At 47.0% G+C, this 21,307-nt stretch overlaps 1 protein-coding gene across 1 annotated transcript in view; it reads right to left on the bottom strand.

The window, feature by feature from the left end:
* LOC128642637 (collagen alpha-1(I) chain-like) overlaps positions 1-14,632 on the bottom strand; it is a 509,301-nt gene extending 494,669 nt beyond the window's left edge. Inside the window, exon 1 of the mRNA XM_053695420.1 lies at positions 12,962-14,632. Within this exon, the coding sequence (XP_053551395.1) occupies positions 12,962-13,133 (172 nt within the window). The 5' untranslated portion in view covers positions 13,134-14,632. The remainder of the gene's footprint in view (positions 1-12,961) is intronic.
* Positions 14,633-21,307: the final 6,675 nt, after the last annotated feature.

The raw sequence follows: 21,307 nt of genomic DNA on the forward strand, positions 1-21,307 counted from the left end.
TGCCCTAAGGGCACATTGTACTTCCTGAATCATGGCCTCTGGTCTGGGCACATTGTACTTCCTAAAGTATGCCCTCTGGTCTGGGCACATTGTACTTCCTGAATCATGGCCTCTGGTCTGGGCACATTGTACTTCCTAAAGTATGCCCTCTGGTCTGGGCACATTGTACTTCCTAAAGTATGCCCTCTGGTCTGGGAACATTGTACTTCCTAAAGTATGCCCTCTGGTCTGGGCACACTGTACTTCCTAAAGTATGCCCTCTGGTCTGGGCACATTGTACTTCCTAAAGTATGCCCTCTGGTCTGGGCACACTGTACTTCCTAAAGTATGCCCTCTGGTCTGGGCACATTGTACTTCCTAAAGTATGCCCTCTGGTCTGGGCACACTGTACTTCCTAAAGTATGCCCTCTGGTCTGGGCACACTGTACTTCCTAAAGTATGCCCTCTGGTCTGGGAACATTGTACTTCCTAAAGTATGCCCTCTGGTCTGGGCACACTGTACTTCCTAAAGTATGCCCTCTGGTCTGGGCACACTGTACTTCCTAAAGTATGCCCTCTGGTCTGGGCACACTGTACTTCCTAAAGTATGCCCTCTGGTCTGGGCACATTGTACTTCCTAAAGTATGCCCTCTGGTCTGGGCACACTGTACTTCCTAAAGTATGCCCTCTGGTCTGGGCACACTGTACTTCCTAAAGTATGCCCTCTGGTCTGGGCACATTGTACTTCCTAAAGTATGCCCTCTGGTCTGGGCACATTGCACTTCCTAAAGTATGCCTTCTGGTCTGGGCACACTGTACTTCCTAAAGTATGCCCTCTGGTCTGTTCACACTGTACTTCCTAAAGTATGCCCTCTGGTCTGGGCACATTGTACTTCCTAAAGTATGCCCTCTGGTCTGGGCACACTGTACTTCCTAAAGTATGCCCTCTGGTCTGGGCACACTGTACTTCCTAAATAATGCCCTCTGGTCTGGGCACATTGTACTTCCTAAAGTATGCCCTCTGGTCTGGGCACACTGTACTTCCTAAAGTATGCCCTCTGGTCTGGGCACATTGTACTTCCTAAAGTATGCCCTCTGGTCTGGGCACACTGTACTTCCTAAAGTATGCCCTCTGGTCTGGGCACACTGTACTTCCTGAATCATGCCCTCTGGTCTGGGCACACTGTACTCCCTGAGTCATGCCCTCTGGTCTGGGCACACCGTACTCCCTGAGTCATGCCCTCTGGTCTGGGCACACCGTACTCCCTGAATCATACCCTCTGGTCTGGGCACACCGTACTCCCTGAATCATTCCCTCTGGTCTGGGCACACTGTACTCCCTGAATCATGCCCTCTGGTCTGGGCACACCGTACTCCCTGAATCATGCCCTCTGGTCTGGGCACACCGTACTCCCTGAATCATGCCCTCTGGTCTGGGCACACTGTACTCCCTGAGTCATGCCCTCTGGTCTGGGCACACTGTACTCCCTGAATCATTCCCTCTGGTCTGGGCACACTGTACTCCCTGAATCATGCCCTCTGGTCTGGGCACATTGTACTTCCTAAATCCTGAATCATGCCCTCTGGTCTGGGCACACCGTACTCCCTGAATCATACCCTCTGGTCTGGGCACATTGTACTTCCTGAATCCTGAATCATACCCTCTGGTCTGGGCACACTGTACTCCCTGAATCATTCCCTCTGGTCTGGGCACACCGTACTCCCTGAATCATACCCTCTGGTCTGGGCACATTGTACTCCCTGAGTCATGCCCTCTGGTCTGGGCACACTGTACTCCCTGAGTCATGCCCTCTGGTCTGGGCACACCGTACTCCCTGAGTCATGCCCTCTGGTCTGGGCACACCGTACTCCCTGAGTCATGCCCTCTGGTCTGGGCACACCGTACTCCCTGAGTCATGCCCTCTGGTCTGGGCACACCGTACTCCCTGAGTCATGCCCTCTGGTCTGGGCACACTGTACTCCCTGAGTCATGCCCTCTGGGCACACCGTACTCCCTGAGTCATGCCCTCTGGGCACACCGTGTACTCCCTGAATCATACCCTCTGGCACACTGTGTACTCCCTGAATCATACCCTCTGGCACACTGTGTACTCCCTGAATCATACCCTCTGGGCACACTGTACTCCCTGAATCATACCCTCTGGCACACTGTGTACTCCCTGAATCATGCCCTCTGGCACACCGTGTACTCCCTGAATCATACCCTCTGGCACATTGTGTACTCCCTGAATCATACCCTCTGGCACACTGTGTACTCCCTGAATCATACCCTCTGGCACACTGTGTACTCCCTGAATCATACCCTCTGGCACACTGTACTCCCTGAATCATACCCTCTGGCACACTGTGTACTCCCTGAATCATACCCTCTGGCACATTGTGTTCTCCCTGAATCATACCCTCTGGCACACTGTGTACTCCCTGAATCATACCCTCTGGCACACTGTGTACTCCCTGAATCATACCCTCTGGCACACTGTACTCCCTGAGTCATGCCCTCTGGGCACACTGTACTCCCTGAGTCATGCCCTCTGGTCTGGGCACACCGTACTCCCTGAGTCATGCCCTCTGGTCTGGGCACACCGTACTCCCTGAGTCATGCCCTCTGGCACACTGTGTACTCCCTGAATCATACCCTCTGGGCACACTGTGTACTCCCTGAATCATACCCTCTGGGCACACCGTACTCCCTGAATCATACCCTCTGGCACACTGTGTACTCCCTGAATCATACCCTCTGGCACACTGTGTACTCCCTGAATCATACCCTCTGGCACACTGTGTACTCCCTGAATCATACCCTCTGGCACACTGTGTACTCCCTGAATCATACCCTCTGGCACACCGTGTACTCCCTGAATCATACCCTCTGGCACACTGTGTACTCCCTGAATCATACCCTCTGGGCACACCGTACTCCCTGAATCATACCCTCTGGGCACACCGTACTCCCTGAATCATACCCTCTGGCACACCGTGTACTCCCTGAATCATACCCTCTGGCACACCGTGTACTCCCTGAATCATACCCTCTGGCACACCGTGTACTCCCTGAATCATGCCCTCTGGCACACCGTGTACTCCCTGAATCATACCCTCTGGGCACACCGTACTCCCTGAATCATACCCTCTGGCACACCGTGTACTCCCTGAATCATACCCTCTGGCACACCGTGTACTCCCTGAATCATACCCTCTGGGCACACCGTACTCCCTGAGTCATGCCCTCTGGCACACTGTGTACTCCCTGAATCATACCCTCTGGCACACTGTGTACTCCCTGAATCATACCCTCTGGCACACTGTGTACTCCCTGAATCATACCCTCTGGCACACTGTGTACTCCCTGAATCATACCCTCTGGGCACACCGTACTCCCTGAGTCATGCCCTCTGGCACACTGTGTACTCCCTGAATCATACCCTCTGGCACACTGTGTACTCCCTGAATCATACCCTCTGGCACACCGTGTACTCCCTGAATCATACCCTCTGGCACACCGTGTACTCCCTGAATCATACCCTCTGGCACACCGTGTACTCCCTGAATCATACCCTCTGGCACACCGTGTACTCCCTGAATCATACCCTCTGGCACACTGTGTACTCCCTGAATCATACCCTCTGGCACACTGTGTACTCCCTGAATCATACCCTCTGGCACACTGTGTACTCCCTGAATCATACCCTCTGGCACACTGTGTACTCCCTGAGTCATGCCCTCTGGCACACTGTGTACTCCCTGAGTCATGCCCTCTGGCACACTGTGTACTCCCTGAATCATACCCTCTGGCACACTGTGTACTCCCTGAGTCATGCCCTCTGGCACACTGTGTACTCCCTGAGTCATACCCTCTGGCACACTGTGTACTCCCTGAATCATACCCTCTGGCACACTGTGTACTCCCTGAGTCATACCCTCTGGCACACTGTGTACTCCCTGAATCATACCCTCTGGCACACTGTACTCCCTGAATCATGCCCTCTGGCACATTGTACTCCCTGAATCATACCCTCTGGCACACTGTACTCCCTGAATCATGCCCTCTGGGACACTGTGTACTCCCTGAATCATGCCCTCTGGCACACTGTGTACTCCCTGAATCATACCCTCTGGCACACTGTGTACTCCCTGAATCATACCCTCTGGGCACACCGTGTACTCCCTGAATCATACCCTCTGGCACACTGTACTCCCTGAATCATACCCTCTGGCACACTGTACTCCCTGAATCATACCCTCTGGGCACACCGTACTCCCTGAATCATACCCTCTGGCACACTGTACTCCCTGAATCATACCCTCTGGGCACACCGTGTACTCCCTGAATCATACCCTCTGGCACACTGTGTACTCCCTGAATCATACCCTCTGGGCACACCGTACTCCCTGAATCATACCCTCTGGGCACACCGTGTACTCCCTGAATCATACCCTCTGGGCACACCGTGTACTCCCTGAATCATACCCTCTGGCACACCGTGTACTCCCTGAATCATACCCTCTGGCACACTGTGTACTCCCTGAATCATACCCTCTGGCACACCGTGTACTCCCTGAATCATACCCTCTGGCACACTGTGTACTCCCTGAATCATGCCCTCTGGGCACACCGTGTACTCCCTGAATCATACCCTCTGGCACACCGTGTACTCCCTGAATCATGCCCTCTGGCACACCGTACTCCCTGAATCATGCCCTCTGGCACACTGTGTACTCACTGAATCATGCCCTCTGGGCACACTGTACTTCCTGAATCATGCCCTCTGGTCTGGGCACATTGTACTTCCTGAATCATGCCCTCTGGTCTGGACACACTGTACTTCCTGAATCATGCCCTCTGGGCACACTGTACTTCCTGAATCATACCCTCTGGTCTGGGCACATTGTACTTCCTGAATCATGCCCTCTGGTCTGGGCACATTGTACTCCCTGAGTCATGCCCTCTGGTCTGGGCACACTGTACTCCCTGAGTCATGCCCTCTGGTCTGGGCACACTGTACTTCCTGAATCATGCCCTCTGGTCTGGGCACACTGTACTTCCTGAATCATGCCCTCTGGTCTGGGCACACTGTACTCCCTGAGTCATGCCCTCTGGGCACACTGTATTTCCTGAATCATGCCCTCTGGTCTGGGCACATTGTACTTCCTGAATCCTGAATCATGCCCTCTGGTCTGGGCACACTGTACTCCCTGAGTCATGCCCTCTGGTCTGGGCACACTGTACTCCCTGAGTCATGCCCTCTGGTCTGGGCACATTGTACTTCCTGAATCATACCCTCTGGTCTGGGCACATTGTACTTCCTGAGTCATGCCCTCTGGTCTGGGCACACTGTACTTCCTGAGTCATGCCCTCTGGTCTGGGCACACTGTACTCCCTGAGTCATGCCCTCTGGTCTGGGCACACCGTACTCCCTGAATCATGCCCTCTGGTCTGGGCACACCGTACTCCCTGAGTCATGCCCTCTGGTCTGGGCACACCGTACTCCCTGAGTCATGCCCTCTGGTCTGGGCACACCGTACTCCCTGAGTCATGCCCTCTGGTCTGGGCACACCGTACTTTCTGAATCATGCCCTCTGGTCTGGGCACACCGTACTCCCTGAGTCATGCCCTCTGGTCTGGGCACACCGTACTCCCTGAGTCATGCCCTCTGGTCTGGGCACACCGTACTCCCTGAGTCATGCCCTCTGGTCTGGGCACACCGTACTCCCTGAGTCATTCCCTCTGGTCTGGGCACACCGTACTCCCTGAGTCATGCCCTCTGGTCTGGGCACACCGTACTCCCTGAGTCATGCCCTCTGGTCTGGGCACACCGTACTCCCTGAGTCATGCCCTCTGGTCTGGGCACACCGTACTCCCTGAGTCATGCCCTCTGGTCTGGGCACACCGTACTCCCTGAGTCATGCCCTCTGGTCTGGGCACACCGTACTCCCTGAGTCATGCCCTCTGGTCTGGGCACACCGTACTCCCTGAATCATGCCCTCTGGTCTGGGCACACCGTACTCCCTGAATCATGCCCTCTGGTCTGGGCACACCGTACTCCCTGAGTCATGCCCTCTGGTCTGGGCACACCGTACTCCCTGAGTCATGCCCTCTGGTCTGGGCACACCGTACTCCCTGAGTCATGCCCTCTGGTCTGGGCACACCGTACTCCCTGAATCATGCCCTCTGGTCTGGGCACACCGTACTCCCTGAGTCATGCCCTCTGGTCTGGGCACACCGTACTCCCTGAGTCATGCCCTCTGGTCTGGGCACACCGTACTCCCTGAAACATGCCCTCTGGCACACCGTGTACTCCCTGAATCATACCCTCTGGCACACTGTGTACTCCCTGAATCATACCCTCTGGCACACTGTGTACTCCCTGAATCATACCCTCTGGCACACTGTGTACTCCCTGAATCATACCCTCTGGCACACTGTGTACTCCCTGAGTCATGCCCTCTGGCACACTGTACTTCCTGAATCATACCCTCTGGTCTGGGCACATTGTACTTCCTGAATCATGCCCTCTGGCACACTGTGTACTCCCTGAATCATACCCTCTGGCACACTGTGTACTCCCTGAATCATACCCTCTGGCACACTGTGTACTCCCTGAATCATACCCTCTGGCACACTGTGTACTCCCTGAATCATACCCTCTGGCACACTGTGTACTCCCTGAATCATACCCTCTGGCACACTGTACTCCCTGAATCATACCCTCTGGCACACTGTGTACTCCCTGAATCATACCCTCTGGCACACCGTGTACTCCCTGAATCATACCCTCTGGCACACTGTACTCCCTGAATCATACCCTCTTTCACACCGTGTACTCCCTGAATCATACCCTCTGGCACACTGTGTACTCCCTGAATCATACCCTCTGGCACACCGTGTACTCCCTGAATCATACCCTCTGGCACACCGTGTACTCCCTGAATCATACCCTCTGGCACACTGTGTACTCCCTGAATCATACCCTCTGGCACACCGTGTACTCCCTGAATCATACCCTCTGGCACACCGTGTACTCCCTGAATCATACCCTCTGGCACACTGTGTACTCCCTGAATCATACCCTCTGGCACACCGTGTACTCCCTGAATCATACCCTCTGGCACACTGTGTACTCCCTGAATCATGCCCTCTGGCACACCGTGTACTCCCTGAATCATACCCTCTGGCACACTGTGTACTCCCTGAATCATACCCTCTGGCACACTGTGTACTCCCTGAATCATGCCCTCTGGCACACTGTGTACTCCCTGAATCATACCCTCTGGCACACCGTGTACTCCCTGAATCATACCCTCTGGCACACCGTGTACTCCCTGAATCATACCCTCTGGCACACTGTACTCCCTGAATCATGCCCTATGGCACATTATACTCCCTGAATACAGTTACAGCTGGTTAACTATTAAATCAGTTGGGCTTTATGCACTTGGTCAGCAGACAGTTTCTCCAATGAGAAATACTAATATTTGCAGACCTCTGTACTTTATTCCCTTTGTGGCAAACAGTACATAGTAATAGTGACACATATATAAATTCATATGATTATCAATGTCATCTTGTAGCCTGTGAGTCAGGTTAATATTGTGCATATTTTAGCTTTTACTTATGGTACTGAAGAAAAGTTAGATCTGAAAAGCTTCTTATCGCCTGCATTAAAGGGACAGTGCACTGTAAAATTGTTTTTCCCTTAACGTATTTCAAATTACTTGTTGTACCAGCTGCAGAGTATAACATGTATGAGAAATTGCTTATTTAAGTTGATTTTTGTATTTGAAATAGCTGGTTTTGTTATTTGAAACAACAACGCAAAAAATGCTTAGCTGTCAGATTTTCTTATTTTATTACTTTCTATAGACACACATGCTTCTCTATATTATTTCTGTTTATAAACCAAAGCCCAATACTTAGAAAGAATAACTGAAATTGAAAAGTAACATTGTATTACATATCTCTACTAACCCCCCCCCGGGTTGTAATTTATTCTGCCTACACTAACTGAACAACCTAATGGAATGTTCTATTGGAACAATAAACTTTATATACCCCCCAACTTAAAGGGACACTGAACCCACATTTTTTCTCTTTCGTGATTCAGATAGAGCATGCAATTTTAAGCAACTTTCTAATTTACTCCTATTATCAATTTCTCTTCATTCTCTTGCTATCTTTATTTGAAAAAGAAGGCATCTAAGATTATTATTTTTTGGTTTAGTACTCTGGACAGCAGTTTTTTATTGGTCAATGAATTTATCCACCAATCAGCAAGGACAACCCAGGTTGTTCACCAAAAATGGGCCGGCATCTAAACTTACATTCTTGCTCTTCAAATAAAGATACCAAGAGAATGAAGAAAAATTGATAATAGGAGTAAATTAGAAAGTTGCTTAAAATTACATGCTCTATCTGAATCACGAAAGAAAAAAATTGGGTTCAGTGTCCCTTTAAGTATAAAAACTCTTAGTATAGGTAGGTATACCACAGGCAAAATCAGCTATTTTGAATGCCAAAATAAATGTAGTAGATGCATTTGTAAATAATTTAATACACTCCAGCGGGTAAAATGGATCATTGGGAACAAATTAAAAGGAAGAAAATATTAGGGTGCACTGTTTCTTTATATTTGGTTCCCAATTAGTGACAGGCATTTGAAATAGCCAAAAGCAATAGGTTTTGTTCAATAGCTGATGAAATGCAAAGTGGGCACACACATATGCAGAAATAAATAAAACACAAACACTGTTCTGCATATAAAGAGACATCTCTCAGTTCGGTTGGTGTTTTTTTGTAGGGATTTATGTGTCTAATATCTGAGAATTTGTACTCTAGGTCCCCACTGTTTGCAACAATGTTTGTATCAATGTTATACATTTTGACATGTATTCTTTAATAACTATATCAGTTGAAACTATTAATGCATAACATGGGTTTCATGAGCAAGGTCAACAAACCAACCCACAGACAGGTGTTTCACCCTCCTGGGTCCCATCAGATGATAGTGAAAATGGCTTTAAGTGCATTAAATCCAAAAATATTTTGAATTGTTGTGGTATTTACTATATAACACAAAGTGGATTTTAATATTTCATAACTCAACGGAAGAGCCATATACAAATAATGTTATGAAGTTACATTTTGCTTTAAAAGCAAATTTACAGATTTATAGGATCATACATAAAAATGTGATTAACAAAACTTACCTAAGAATTTGTAAAGTTGCTGCTAAAAGTATTTACATAAATTGCCTGAGTGCCATACAAAGTTTTATAAAGTTACTGTTGTGTAATGTCAATATTCAGTGACACTGAACCCAATTTTTTTCTTTCATGATTCAAATAGAGCAGCAATTTTAAGCAACTTTCTAATTTATTCCTATTATCAATTGGTACCATTTGAAAAATCAAGAGTGTAAGTTTAGATGCCGGACAATTTTTGGTGAACAACCTGGGTTGTTCTTGCTGATTGGTGGATAAATTCGCCCACCAATAAACAAGTGCTGTCCAAGGTCTGAACCAAAAATTGGCTGACTCCTTAACTTAGATGCCTTCTTTTTCAAATAAAGATAGCAAGAGAACGAATAAAAAGCGATAATAGGAGTAAATTAGAAAGTTGCTTAAAATTGCATGCTCTATCTGAATCATGAAAGAAAAAATTTGGGTTCAGTGTCCCTTTAAAATTGACAATAAACTAAACAAAAATAAATAAATAATACATAATATACATGAAAGAACCGTGACTGAACCATATTTAGACAAAAAAAAAAAAGTATACAGAAAAGATGTCTAATGTGATCATTGGAAATTATAGGGCTCCACTTTTGAAAGGGCGGATGGGAGAGGTTCTCTGTCATGAACCTTATCTGACCAACCATGCGCGATCGCATTTAACACCACACAAGCCGCCATTTGTACAACGCGCACAAGAGGGGGCTGTCAATCATCCAGATATGATCTAATCAGGGATGATTCCAATTTGCCACACTTTAGGTGGCGGAGAGGTTACGAAACAATGGCCTTAAGGCTGCTGCTAATTACTTAGCGTTTCACGCTCGTGTTAAAAACAACGGCGCTCTGAAGCTGCTATCCCAGTTTGATAAATAGAGCCCTATGAGATAACTTGTCATTTAAAAATGTCACTTCACTGGGAAAACAAGTTAAAGGGACAGTCTAGTTAAAATTAAACTTTCATGATTCAGATAGGGCATGCAATTTTAAACAACGTTCCAATTTACTTTTATCATCAAATTTGCTTTGTTCTTTTGGTATTCTTAGTTGAAAGCTAAACCTAGGTAGGCACGTATGCTAATTTTTAAACCATTGAAGGCCGCCTCTTATCTGAATGTATTTGACAGTTTTTCACAACTAGAGGGTGTTAGTTCATGTGTACCATATAGATTACATTGTGCTCACACCTGTCGAGTTACTTATGAAAGGACACTGATTGGCTACAATGCATGCCTGTCAAAAGAACTGAAAGAAGGGGGCAGTCTGCAGAGGCTTAGATACAAGGTAATCACAGAGGTAAAAAGTGCATTAATATAACAGTTTGTTATGCAAAACAGGGGAATGGGTAATAAAGTGATCTATCTTTTTAAACAATAACAATTCTGGAGTAGACTGTCCCTTTAAGCAAAAAGGGCATGTCCTAATTTGTCCGAACCTGCATTACTGACCCTAGATAACTGTGTTTAACCCATACAAAAATGTTGGACACATAGGTAACATCTTAATTAGAGGATGTGGCATTTGCTAGAATCCCTTTACCTTATGGAAGTTACATAAATACACATGCATGAAAAGTGTAAAGATAAAATCATTTGTATTTTGTTACCACAACTAAAGCAGCTGCAATATTTACATTCATTTTTACTGATTTATATTAAATGGCTTTTTTTAATCTTAGTACACAAAATGACCCAGTTAACAGGTTAAAGGGACAGTCTACACAAAAATTGTTATTGTTTATAAAAATAGATAATCCCTTTACTACACATTCCCCAGTTTTGCACCACCAACATTGTTAGATTAATATACTTTATAACATTTAAACCTCTAAATGTCTGCCTGTTTCAAAGGCTCTATAGACAGCCTCTTATCACGTTTTTTTATTTGCTTTTCACAACAGGAGACTGATAGTTCATGTGGGCCATATAGATAAGAATGTGTTCATGCCCGGTGAGTTAATTAAGAGTCAGCACAACACAATACTAAATGCAACTCAATAGATAATAAATAAAAAGTCATGTGATTAGGGGGCTGTCAGAAAAGGCTTAGATACAAGGTAATCACAGAGGTAAAACATATCTTAATATAACTGTGTTGGTTATGCACAACTGGGGAATGGGTAATTAAGGAATCATCCATCTTTTAAAACAATAAAAATGATATTGTAGACTGTCCCTTTAAAGAAGTACACGTTTGGCGCAACTGATACTCAAGTATCTTTCGCTAACAGGTTTATATACATCTTCACAAAGATGATCCAAAAAAAGTTGTATTCAGCCAATTTACATCTGTTTGTGGCAAAAAAACAACTGTTATACATTTCAAACCTAGCTTTAATGCAGTCAGAGACTGCAGATAATATATTTGAAACATCAATCTGTCTCTTTTAGCCTTTGTTGTTCATCTGATAATGCTACTGCAGAATGTATTACCACTGATGTGTGTGTCACCTACTAAAGGTTTCAGAGGCACTCCGGAGTTTTTGCACTCAGTAATAACTAAAAAAGTATTGGTCTTTTTATTTTGATTAGAAGAATTAAATTATGTATGAACATCTGGAAAAGGAACATCTGGAAGATATGACCCATATCGTAGTCACAAATCAGTCAGTAAAGCAAACTATAGCATCATATTTTATGCATCACTACTTTTGTCAGGACTCTAGCAAAACATGGCTGATTTCAAGTTCACATAATCTGTCTAACTCTAATTCACTTTCATATAAGGATATTTATTTAAATAAGAATGTTTTAGCAAATGTCCAATGGCACTGGATTAACCATTTCCATCACATATATTTTTAAGTTCTTGTCAATGTTTGGGAATTCCACATAGGGAAATTGATGTAAACTTTTTTATAAAAAACATTTTTTCAATTAGTTGCAGGTTTATTCTCCAACTAAATATCCACAGTGATAGATATAATCTATACACTAGTGCTGTCACATAAGATCAGTGTTCTAACTTGCAGCTGTACAGTGTTTTGTATCTGTCTAAGTTCCTCAAACTGAGTAATGTTATTGTTTTAAACATAGAGGTATTAGCAGCAGTTTTATAAGGACACTTTACCCTTCATTTGTACACCTATATGTCTAATTGTAAAGTATTTAGCTGTGGCCCTACTGTACCCCCCCCCCCCCCCCCATTGTGTGACATATATTTGTGATTGATGTGCTTAGCTCACTTTAGTGCCCTAGTACTGACTCCACTGAACCATTGGTCATTCTTTTGCTTTTCAGTGTTCTACACTCAATCACAATATTCCTTATAGCATATCTTCCCTCAAAGTTAACACATAGGAGAAATATAGGCAATTTGAGATTTTTTAAAAAAAATCATATAAAGGAATACTGTCAGGTGTACACTTATAAATAGCTGTTACAAATAACATAGAATAGAGCAATTCATTGGACAAAGTTATCAAAATATTCTATCTTGCATGGGAAGGTAGCAATTTAACATGTTTAAAATAGCTTTTCATTGAAAAGGCCAACTCAAATCTGTACTCAGTAGCTGGTTGGGTCAATTCCCACAGGAAAAAAAAGTTGGTTTATTCAGCATATGATCCGTCCAGACAAGTCATCAGTATGGGGTTTTAGAAAGTGGCAAAGCATAATATTCAGGAGAGCAGACAGTATAATATCTAAAAACAAAACAGCAGACCTTGCCAAACTATAATTGCTAAAATATTACATTTTTTTCCCAATAAAAGAATACTCAATGCTTCACTTACCTACACTCTGCCCAGAGCCGGTCTCCAATGTGTCTTCAGGATCCTGGGCTTTAGCGCAACGCAGTAGCAGGGTAAGGAGCAGTGTCAATAGGTGCCAGGATGCCCGCTGGGTGGCACATTGCTTGCCCACTGTCCTAACATCTGGTGTGGTGTTGCGGCAAGCCTTGTGCATCCTCGGTGATATAGGTCTCCGTCTTGCTATATAAAGTGCTGCCACACTTAACCCTTAGTAGGTTCAGTACCAAGTGACTGGAATTTCTCTACAGCAGCCTTGTAACTGTACCAGCAGTGCAAGACTGTACAGGGTCTCTTGTTTTCCCTCCTAATTATGTCAGCTGTGCGTGCCTGCGATAGGTTTCATATGCACCCTTACTGTGCCCACTAGACCAAGCTAGATCTTAAGCCTACCCCTCCTAACCGTGCCAGCTAACCCTGGGTGTGCTAGTTCTGAAGCAGCTTGACGTAACCAGGTCTTCAGTATCCCCCTATTAATTGTGCCAGCTGACTGTACTAAACCTTCATTGTTACCTCGTATATACCAGCTTCGTCTCACAGTGCTTGGTCTTCTATAAAACTCTCTAACTGTGCCAGCTGTGCCTAACTGTGCCAAGGTTTCACTATACCTTCCTAAATGTGCCAGTCACACTTGCCTGTGCTAGATCTTCATTGTGCACCATAAAAGTGCCAATTACAGCTGACTGTTCTAGGTCTTCAGTTCACCCCTTAATGTGCCAGTTAACCTGATTGTGCTAGGTTTTAAGTGCACCCCTTTAACTGTGCCAGCTACTATGAACTATACTTCACTGTGCCAGATGTTCAGTGCACACTACTGATTATGCCACCAGCGGCTTCCTTCGCAGGTTTTCAGTGCGCCTTCTAAAATGTGAAGGCTGCACCTAACCATGCCAGGAATTCAATTTGCCCAAATTGTACCAGCTGTTACTGGACTTGCAATCTCCTAAATATGCCAGCAGCGTTGTACTGTCTTATCTGCCCCCTAAGAAACGAAGCAGCTGTTTCTAACTGTGCAATGCCATCTACTGTGCCAGGGTATCAGCTCACCTCTACAAGTGCCAGCTATGTTCGATTCCTTTGGTGCCAACTTCCACTCTCAATTTATGGCACCTCTTACCACCTACTACAAATAGAAATTACAGAATTTGTCAGCCTTTCCTATCATTCCTAGTAAGCAGGTCCAGATACTGAAACAAGCAGAAATTCCAAAGAAAATCAAACCCCTATTGAATATATTGCTAGAAAGATACTTTGCTCATATGGTCCTAGCTACTCTCACAAGCTGCAATTTACCAAGCTCATCTTACCTCTAAGTTACACTTAGAGGCACAGGTGATCCTAATAACTACACAACAGCTGCATCCAGTAGAGAGTAATCAGAGGCTCTTCCAGCAAAAGCAGCAGACTCCAGGCTGAAAAACTCCTATATGCTCCTTTTGTCCTTAGTAAGAACTTCAGCTGGACTCACAAACAATATTTAATGCAAATCTCCATTAAGTACATTAATGTTCACTTGGATAAAAACTCCAAAGTAAATGACAGCTCTGCTGATGTGCACTGTACAGCCCCAATGTTGTCTGATGCACTGCTTAGTTTGATCTAAAACAAATCCACATTGTGTCCCGGTAACATTCTCTCAGTGCACTGCAGCTGTTCTCAGTGTGCGCGCAGGAATGCACCTCAGTGGGAACTAAAGCTCTCATCCCTGTGCTATGAGCGGAGAGCCCAGGACCACAAACCTCATCATCCCACCCACCAAAGCCATCTGACCAACCAGCAGTGTGACTCATCCACAGGTGGGGGGAGCACCTGAGCCGTGGAGAGCAGACCACAGTATGACAATGCTGGCCTGACACTGTTTGTGTATGTGAACGGCTGGCCAGAAGTGTTACTGTGTATATCTGTAGTGAGCAGGGCAGAGGGTGACAATTCTGTAGTGTCACTGTGTTTATCTGTAGGGAGCTGGGCAGAAGATAACAATTCTGTAATGTCTGTGTGTATCTGTAGGGGACAGGACAGAGGGAGACAATTCTGTAGTGTCACTGTGTGTATCTGTAGGGGGCAGGGGGCAGGGCGACAATTCTGCAGTGTCACTGTGTGTATCTGTAGGGGGCAGGTCACAGGGTGACAATTCTGCAGTGTCACTGTGTATCTGTAGGGAGCTGGGCACAGTGTGACTATTCTGCAGTTTCCCTATGTATCTGTAGGGGGCAGGATAGAGGGTGACAATTCTGTATTGTCACTATATGTATTTGTAGGGAGCTGGGCACAGGATGGCAATTCTATACTGTCACTGTATGTATCTGTAGGGGCAGGGCACAGGGTGACAATTCTGTAGTGTCACTGTGTGTATATGTAGGGAGCTGGGCACAGGGTGGCAATTCTGTTGTGTCACTATGTATCTGTAGGGGCAGGGCACAGGGTGACAATTCTGTAGTGTCACTGTGTGTATCTGTAGGGAGCTGGGCACAGGGTGACAACTATGTAGTGTCACTGTGTGTATCTGTAGGGAGCTAGGCACAGGGTGACAACTCTGTAGTGTCACTGTGTGTATCTGTAGGGAGCTGGGCACAGGGTGACAACTATGTAGTGTCACTATGTGTATCTGTAGGGAGCTGGGCACAGGGTGACAATCCTGTTGTGTCACTGTGTGTATCTGTAGGGAGCTGGGCACTGAATGACAATTCTGTAGTGTCACTTTGTGTATCTGTAGGGGGCAGGGCAGAGGGTGACAATTCTGTAGTGTTACTGAGTGCATCTCTAGGGGGCAGGGCAGATGGTAAAAACATCTGTAGTGTCACTGTGTGTATCTGTAGGGGCAGGGCACAGGGTGGCAATTCTGTTGTGTCACTGTGTGTATCTGTAGGGGCAGGGCACAGGGTGGCAATTCTGTAGTGTCACTGTGTGTATCTGTAGGGGCAGGGCACAGGGTGGCAATTCTGTAGTGTCACTGTATATCTGTAGGGGGCAGGGCACAAGGTGACAATTCTGTAGTGTTACTGAGTGTATCTGTAGGGGGCACGGCACAGCATGACAATTCTGTAGTGTCACTGTGTGTATCTGTAGGGGCAGGGCAGAGGGTGACAATTCTGCAGTATCACTGTGTATCTGTAGGGAGCTGGGCACAGGGTGACAATCCTGTTGTGTCACTGTGTGTATCTGTAGGGAGCTGGGCACTGAATGACAATTCTGTAGTGTCACTTTGTGTATCTGTAGGGGGCAGGGCAGAGGGTGACAATTCTGTAGTGTTACTGAGTGCATCTCTAGGGGGCAGGGCAGATGGTAAAAACATCTGTAGTGTCACTGTGCATATCTGTAGGGGCAGGGCACAGGGTGGCAATTCTGTTGTGTCACTGTGTGTATCTGTAGGGGCAGGGCACAGGGTGGCAATTCTGTAGTGTCACTGTGTGTATCTGTAGGGGCAGGGCACAGGGTGGCAATTCTGTAGTGTCACTGTATATCTGTAGGGGGCAGGGCACAAGGTGACAATTCTGTAGTGTTACTGAGTGTATCTGTAGGGGGCACGGCACAGCATGACAATTCTGTAGTGTCACTGAGTGCATCTGTAGGGGGCAGGGCACAGGGTGGCAATTCTGTAGTGTCACTGAGAGTATCTGTAGGGGGCAGGGCAGGGGGTGACAATTCTGTAGTTTCACTGTGTATATCTGTAGGGGGCAGGGCACAGGGTGGCAATTCTGTAGTGTCACTGTGTGAATCTGTAGGGGGCAGGGCAGAGGGTGACAATTCTGCAGTGTCACTATGTATCTGTAGGGGTCGGGACAGGGCACAGGGTGGCAATTCTGTAGTGTCACTGTGTGTATCTGTAGGGGGCAGGGCAGAGGGTGACAATTCTGCAGTGTCACTGTGTGTATCTGTAGGGAGCTGGGCACAATTCTGTAGTGTCACTGTGTGTATCTGTAGGGGCAGGGCACAGGGTGACAATTCTGTAGTGTCACTGTATGTATCTGTAGTGAGCTGGGCACAGGGTGACAATTCTGCAGTGTCACTATGTATCTGTAGGGGTCGGGACAGGGCACAGGGTGGCAATTCTGTAGTGTCACTGTGTGTATCTGTAGGGGGCAGGGCAGAGGGTGACAATTCTGCAGTGTCACTGTGTGTATCTGTAGGGAGCTGGGCACAATTCTGTAGTGTCACTGTGTGTATCTGTAGGGGCAGGGCACAGGGTGACAATTCTGTAGTGTCACTGTATGTATCTCTAGGGGGCAGGGCACAGGGTGACAATTCTGTAGTGTCACTGTATGTATCTGTAGTGAACTGGACACAGGGTGACAATTATGTAGTTTCACTGTGTATCTGTAGGGCCAGGGCACAGGTTTGAATTTCTGTAGTGTCACTGTGTGTATCTGTGTAGGGAGCTGGGCACAGGGTGACAATTCTGCAGTGTCACTATGTATCTGTAGGGGGCAGGGCACAGGGTGACAATTCTGTAGTGTCACTGTGTGTATCTCTAGGGGGCAGGGCACAGGGTGACAATTCCGTAGTGTCACTGTATGTATCTGTAGTGAACTGGACACAGGGTGACAATTATGTAGTTTCACTGTGTATCTGTAGGGCCAGGGCACAGGTTTGAATTTCTGTAGTGTCACTGTGTGTATCTGTAGGGAGCTGGGCACAGGGTGACAATTCTGCAGTGTCACTATGTATCTGTAGGGGGCAGGGCACAGGGTGACAATTCTGTAGTGTCACTGTGTGTATATGTAGGGGGCAGGGCACAGGGTGACAATTCTGTAGTGTCACTGTATGTATCTGTAGTGAGCTGGGCACAGGGTGACAATTATGTAGTTTCACTGTGTATCTGTAGGGCCAGGGCACAGGGTTGCATTTCTGTAGTGTCACTGTGTGTATCTGTAGGGAGCTGGGCACATGGTGACAATTCTGCAATGTCACTGTATGTATCTGTAGGGGACAGGGCACAGGGTGAAAATTCTGTAGTGTCACTGTGTGTATCTGTAGGGGGCAGGGCACAGGGTGGCAATTCTGTAGTGTAACTGTGTTTATCTGTAGGGGGCAGGGCAGAGAGTGACAATTCTGCAGTGTCACTGTGTGAATCTGTAGGGAGCTGGGCACAGGGTGACAATTATGTAGTGTCACTGTGTATCTGTAGGGGGCAGGGCAGAGGGTGACAATTATGCAGTGTCACTGTGTATCTGTAGGGAGCTGGACACAGGGTGACAATTATGTATTGTCAATGTGTGTATCTGTAGGGAGCTGGGCACAGGGTGGCAATTCTGTAGTGTCACTGTGTGAATCTGTAGGGGCAGGGCAGAGGGTGACAATTCTGTATTGTCACTGTGTGTATCTGTAGGGGGCAGGGCACAGGGTGGCAATTCTGTAGTGTCACTGTGTGTATCTGTAGCGGGCAGGGCACAGGGTGGCAATTCTGTAGTGTCACTGTGTGTATCTGTAGGGGCAGGGCAGAGGGTGACAATTCTATAATGTCACTGTATGCATCTGTAGGGGGCAGGGCACAGGGTGATAATTCTGTAGTGTCACTGTATGTATCTGTAGTGAGCTGGGCACAGGGTGATAATTCTGTAGTGTCACTGTATGTATCTGTAGGGGGCAGGGCATAGGGTGACAATTCTGTAGTATCACTGTATGTATCTGTAGGGCCAGGGCACAAGGTTGCATTTCTGTAGTGTCACTGTGTGTTGTGTGTGTATATGTAGGGAGCTGGGCACAGGGTGACAATTCTGCAGTGTCACTATGTATCTTTAGGGGGCAGGGCACAGGGTGATAATTCTGTAGTGTCACTGTGTGTATCTGTAGGGGGCAGGGCACAGGGTGATAATTTTGTAGTGTCACTGTGTGTATCTGTAGGGGCAGGGCAGAGGGTGACAATTCTGCAGTGTCACTGTGTGAATCTGTAGGGAACTGGGCACAGGGTGACAATTATGTAGTGTGACTATGTGTATCTGTAGGGAGCTGGGCACAGGGTGGCAATTCTGTATTGTCAATGTGTGTATCTGTAGGGAGTTGGGCACAGGGTGGCAATTCTGTAGTGTCACTGTGTTTATATGTAGGGGCAGGGCAGAGGGTGACAATTCTGTAGTGTCACTGTGTGTATCTGTAGGGGCAGGGCATAGGATGGCATTTCTGTAGTGTCATTGTGTGAATCTGTAGGGAGGTGGGCACAGGGTGACAATTATGTAGTGTCACTGTGTGTATCTGTAGGGAGCTGGGCACAGGGTGGCAATTCTGTATTGTCAATGTGTGTATCTGTAGGGGGCAGGGTACAGGGTGGCAATTCTGTAGTGTCACTGTGTGTATCTGTAGGGGGCAGGACACCGGGTGACAATTCTGTAGTGTCACTGTGTGTATCTGTAGGGGCAGGGCATAGGGTGGCATTTCTGTAGTGTCACTGTGTGTCTCTGTAGGGAGCTGGGCACAGGGTGACAATTATATAGTGTCACTATGTATCTGTAGGGGGCAGGGCACAGGGTGACAATTCTGTAGTGTCATTTTGTGTATCTGTAGGGGGCAGGGCACAGGGTGACAATTATGTAGTGTCACTGTGTGTATCTGTAGGGAGCTGGGCACAGGGTGACAATTCTGCAGTGTCACTGTATCTGTAGGGGGCAGGGAACAGGGTGACAATTCTGTAGTGTCACTGTGTGTATCTGTAGATGGCAGTGCACAGGGTGACAATTCTGTAGTCACTGTATGTATCTGTAGTGAGCTGGGCACAGGGTGACAATAATGTAGTTTCACTGTGTATCTGTAGGGAGCTGGGCACAGGGTGGCAATTCTGTAGTGTCACTGTGTGTATCTTTAGGGGGCAGGGAACAGGGTGACAATTCTGTAGTGTCACTGTGTATCTGTAAGGGTCAGGACACAGGGTGACAATTCTGTAGTCTCAGTGTGTGTATCTGTAGGGGGCAGGGCAGAGGGTGACAATTCTGCAGTGTTACTGTGTGTATCTGTAGGGAGCTGGGCACAGGGTGGCAATTCTGTATTATCACTGTGTATCTGTAGGGGGAAGGGCACAGGTCGACAATTCTGTAGTGTCACTGTATGTATCTGTAGGGGGCAGGGCATAGGGTGACAATTCTGTAGTATCACTGTATGTATCTGTAGGGCCAGGGCACAGGGTTGCATTTCTGTAGTGTCACTGTGTGTTGTGTGTGTATATGTAGGGAGCTGGGCACAGGGTGACAATTCTGCAGTGTCACTATGTATCTTTAGGGGGCAGGGCACAGGGTGATAATTCTGTAGTGTCACTGTGTGTATCTGTAGGGGGCAGGGCACAGGGTGATAATTTTGTAGTGTCACTGTGTGTATCTGTAGGGGCAGGGCAGAGGGTGACAATTCTGCAGTGTCACTGTGTGAATCTGTAGGGAACTGGGCACAGGGTGACAATTATGTAGTGTGACTATGTGTATCTGTAGGGAGCTGGGCACAGGGTGGCAATTCTGTATTGTCAATGTGTGTATCTGTAGGGAGTTGGGCACAGGGTGGCAATTCTGTAGTGTCACTGTGTTTATATGTAGGGGCAGGGCAGAGGGTGACAATTCTGTAGTGTCACTGTGTGTATCTGTAGGGGCAGGGCATAGGATGGCATTTCTGTAGTGTCATTGTGTGAATCTGTAGGGAGGTGGGCACAGGGTGACAATTATGTAGTGTCACTGTGTGTATCTGTAGGGAGCTGGGCACAGGGTGGCAATTCTGTATTGTCAATGTGTGTATCTGTAGGGGGCAGGGTACAGGGTGGCAATTCTGTAGTGTCACTGTGTGTATCTGTAGGGGGCAGGACACCGGGTGACAATTCTGTAGTGTCACTGTCTGTATCTGTAGGGGCAGGGCATAGGGTGGCATTTCTGTAGTGTCACTGTGTGTCTCTGTAGGGAGCTGGGCACAGGGTGACAATTATATAGTGTCACTATGTATCTGTAGGGGGCAGGGCACAGGGTGACAATTCTGTAGTGTCATTTTGTGTATCTGTAGGGGGCAGGGCACAGGGTGACAATTATGTAGTGTCACTGTGTGTATCTGTAGGGAGCTGGGCACAGGGTGACAATTCTGCAGTGTCACTGTATCTGTAGGGGGCAGGGAACAGGGTGACAATTCTGTAGTGTCACTGTGTGTATCTGTAGATGGCAGTGCACAGGGTGACAATTCTGTAGTCACTGTATGTATCTGTAGTGAGCTGGGCACAGGGTGACAATAATGTAGTTTCACTGTGTATCTGTAGGGAGCTGGGCACAGGGTGGCAATTCTGTAGTGTCACTGTGTGTATCTTTAGGGGGCAGGGAACAGGGTGACAATTCTGTAGTGTCACTGTGTATCTGTAAGGGTCAGGACACAGGGTGA

The sequence above is a fragment of the Bombina bombina genome, chromosome 12, assembly GCF_027579735.1.
Source record: "Bombina bombina isolate aBomBom1 chromosome 12, aBomBom1.pri, whole genome shotgun sequence".
Lineage (NCBI taxonomy): Eukaryota > Metazoa > Chordata > Amphibia > Anura > Bombinatoridae > Bombina > Bombina bombina.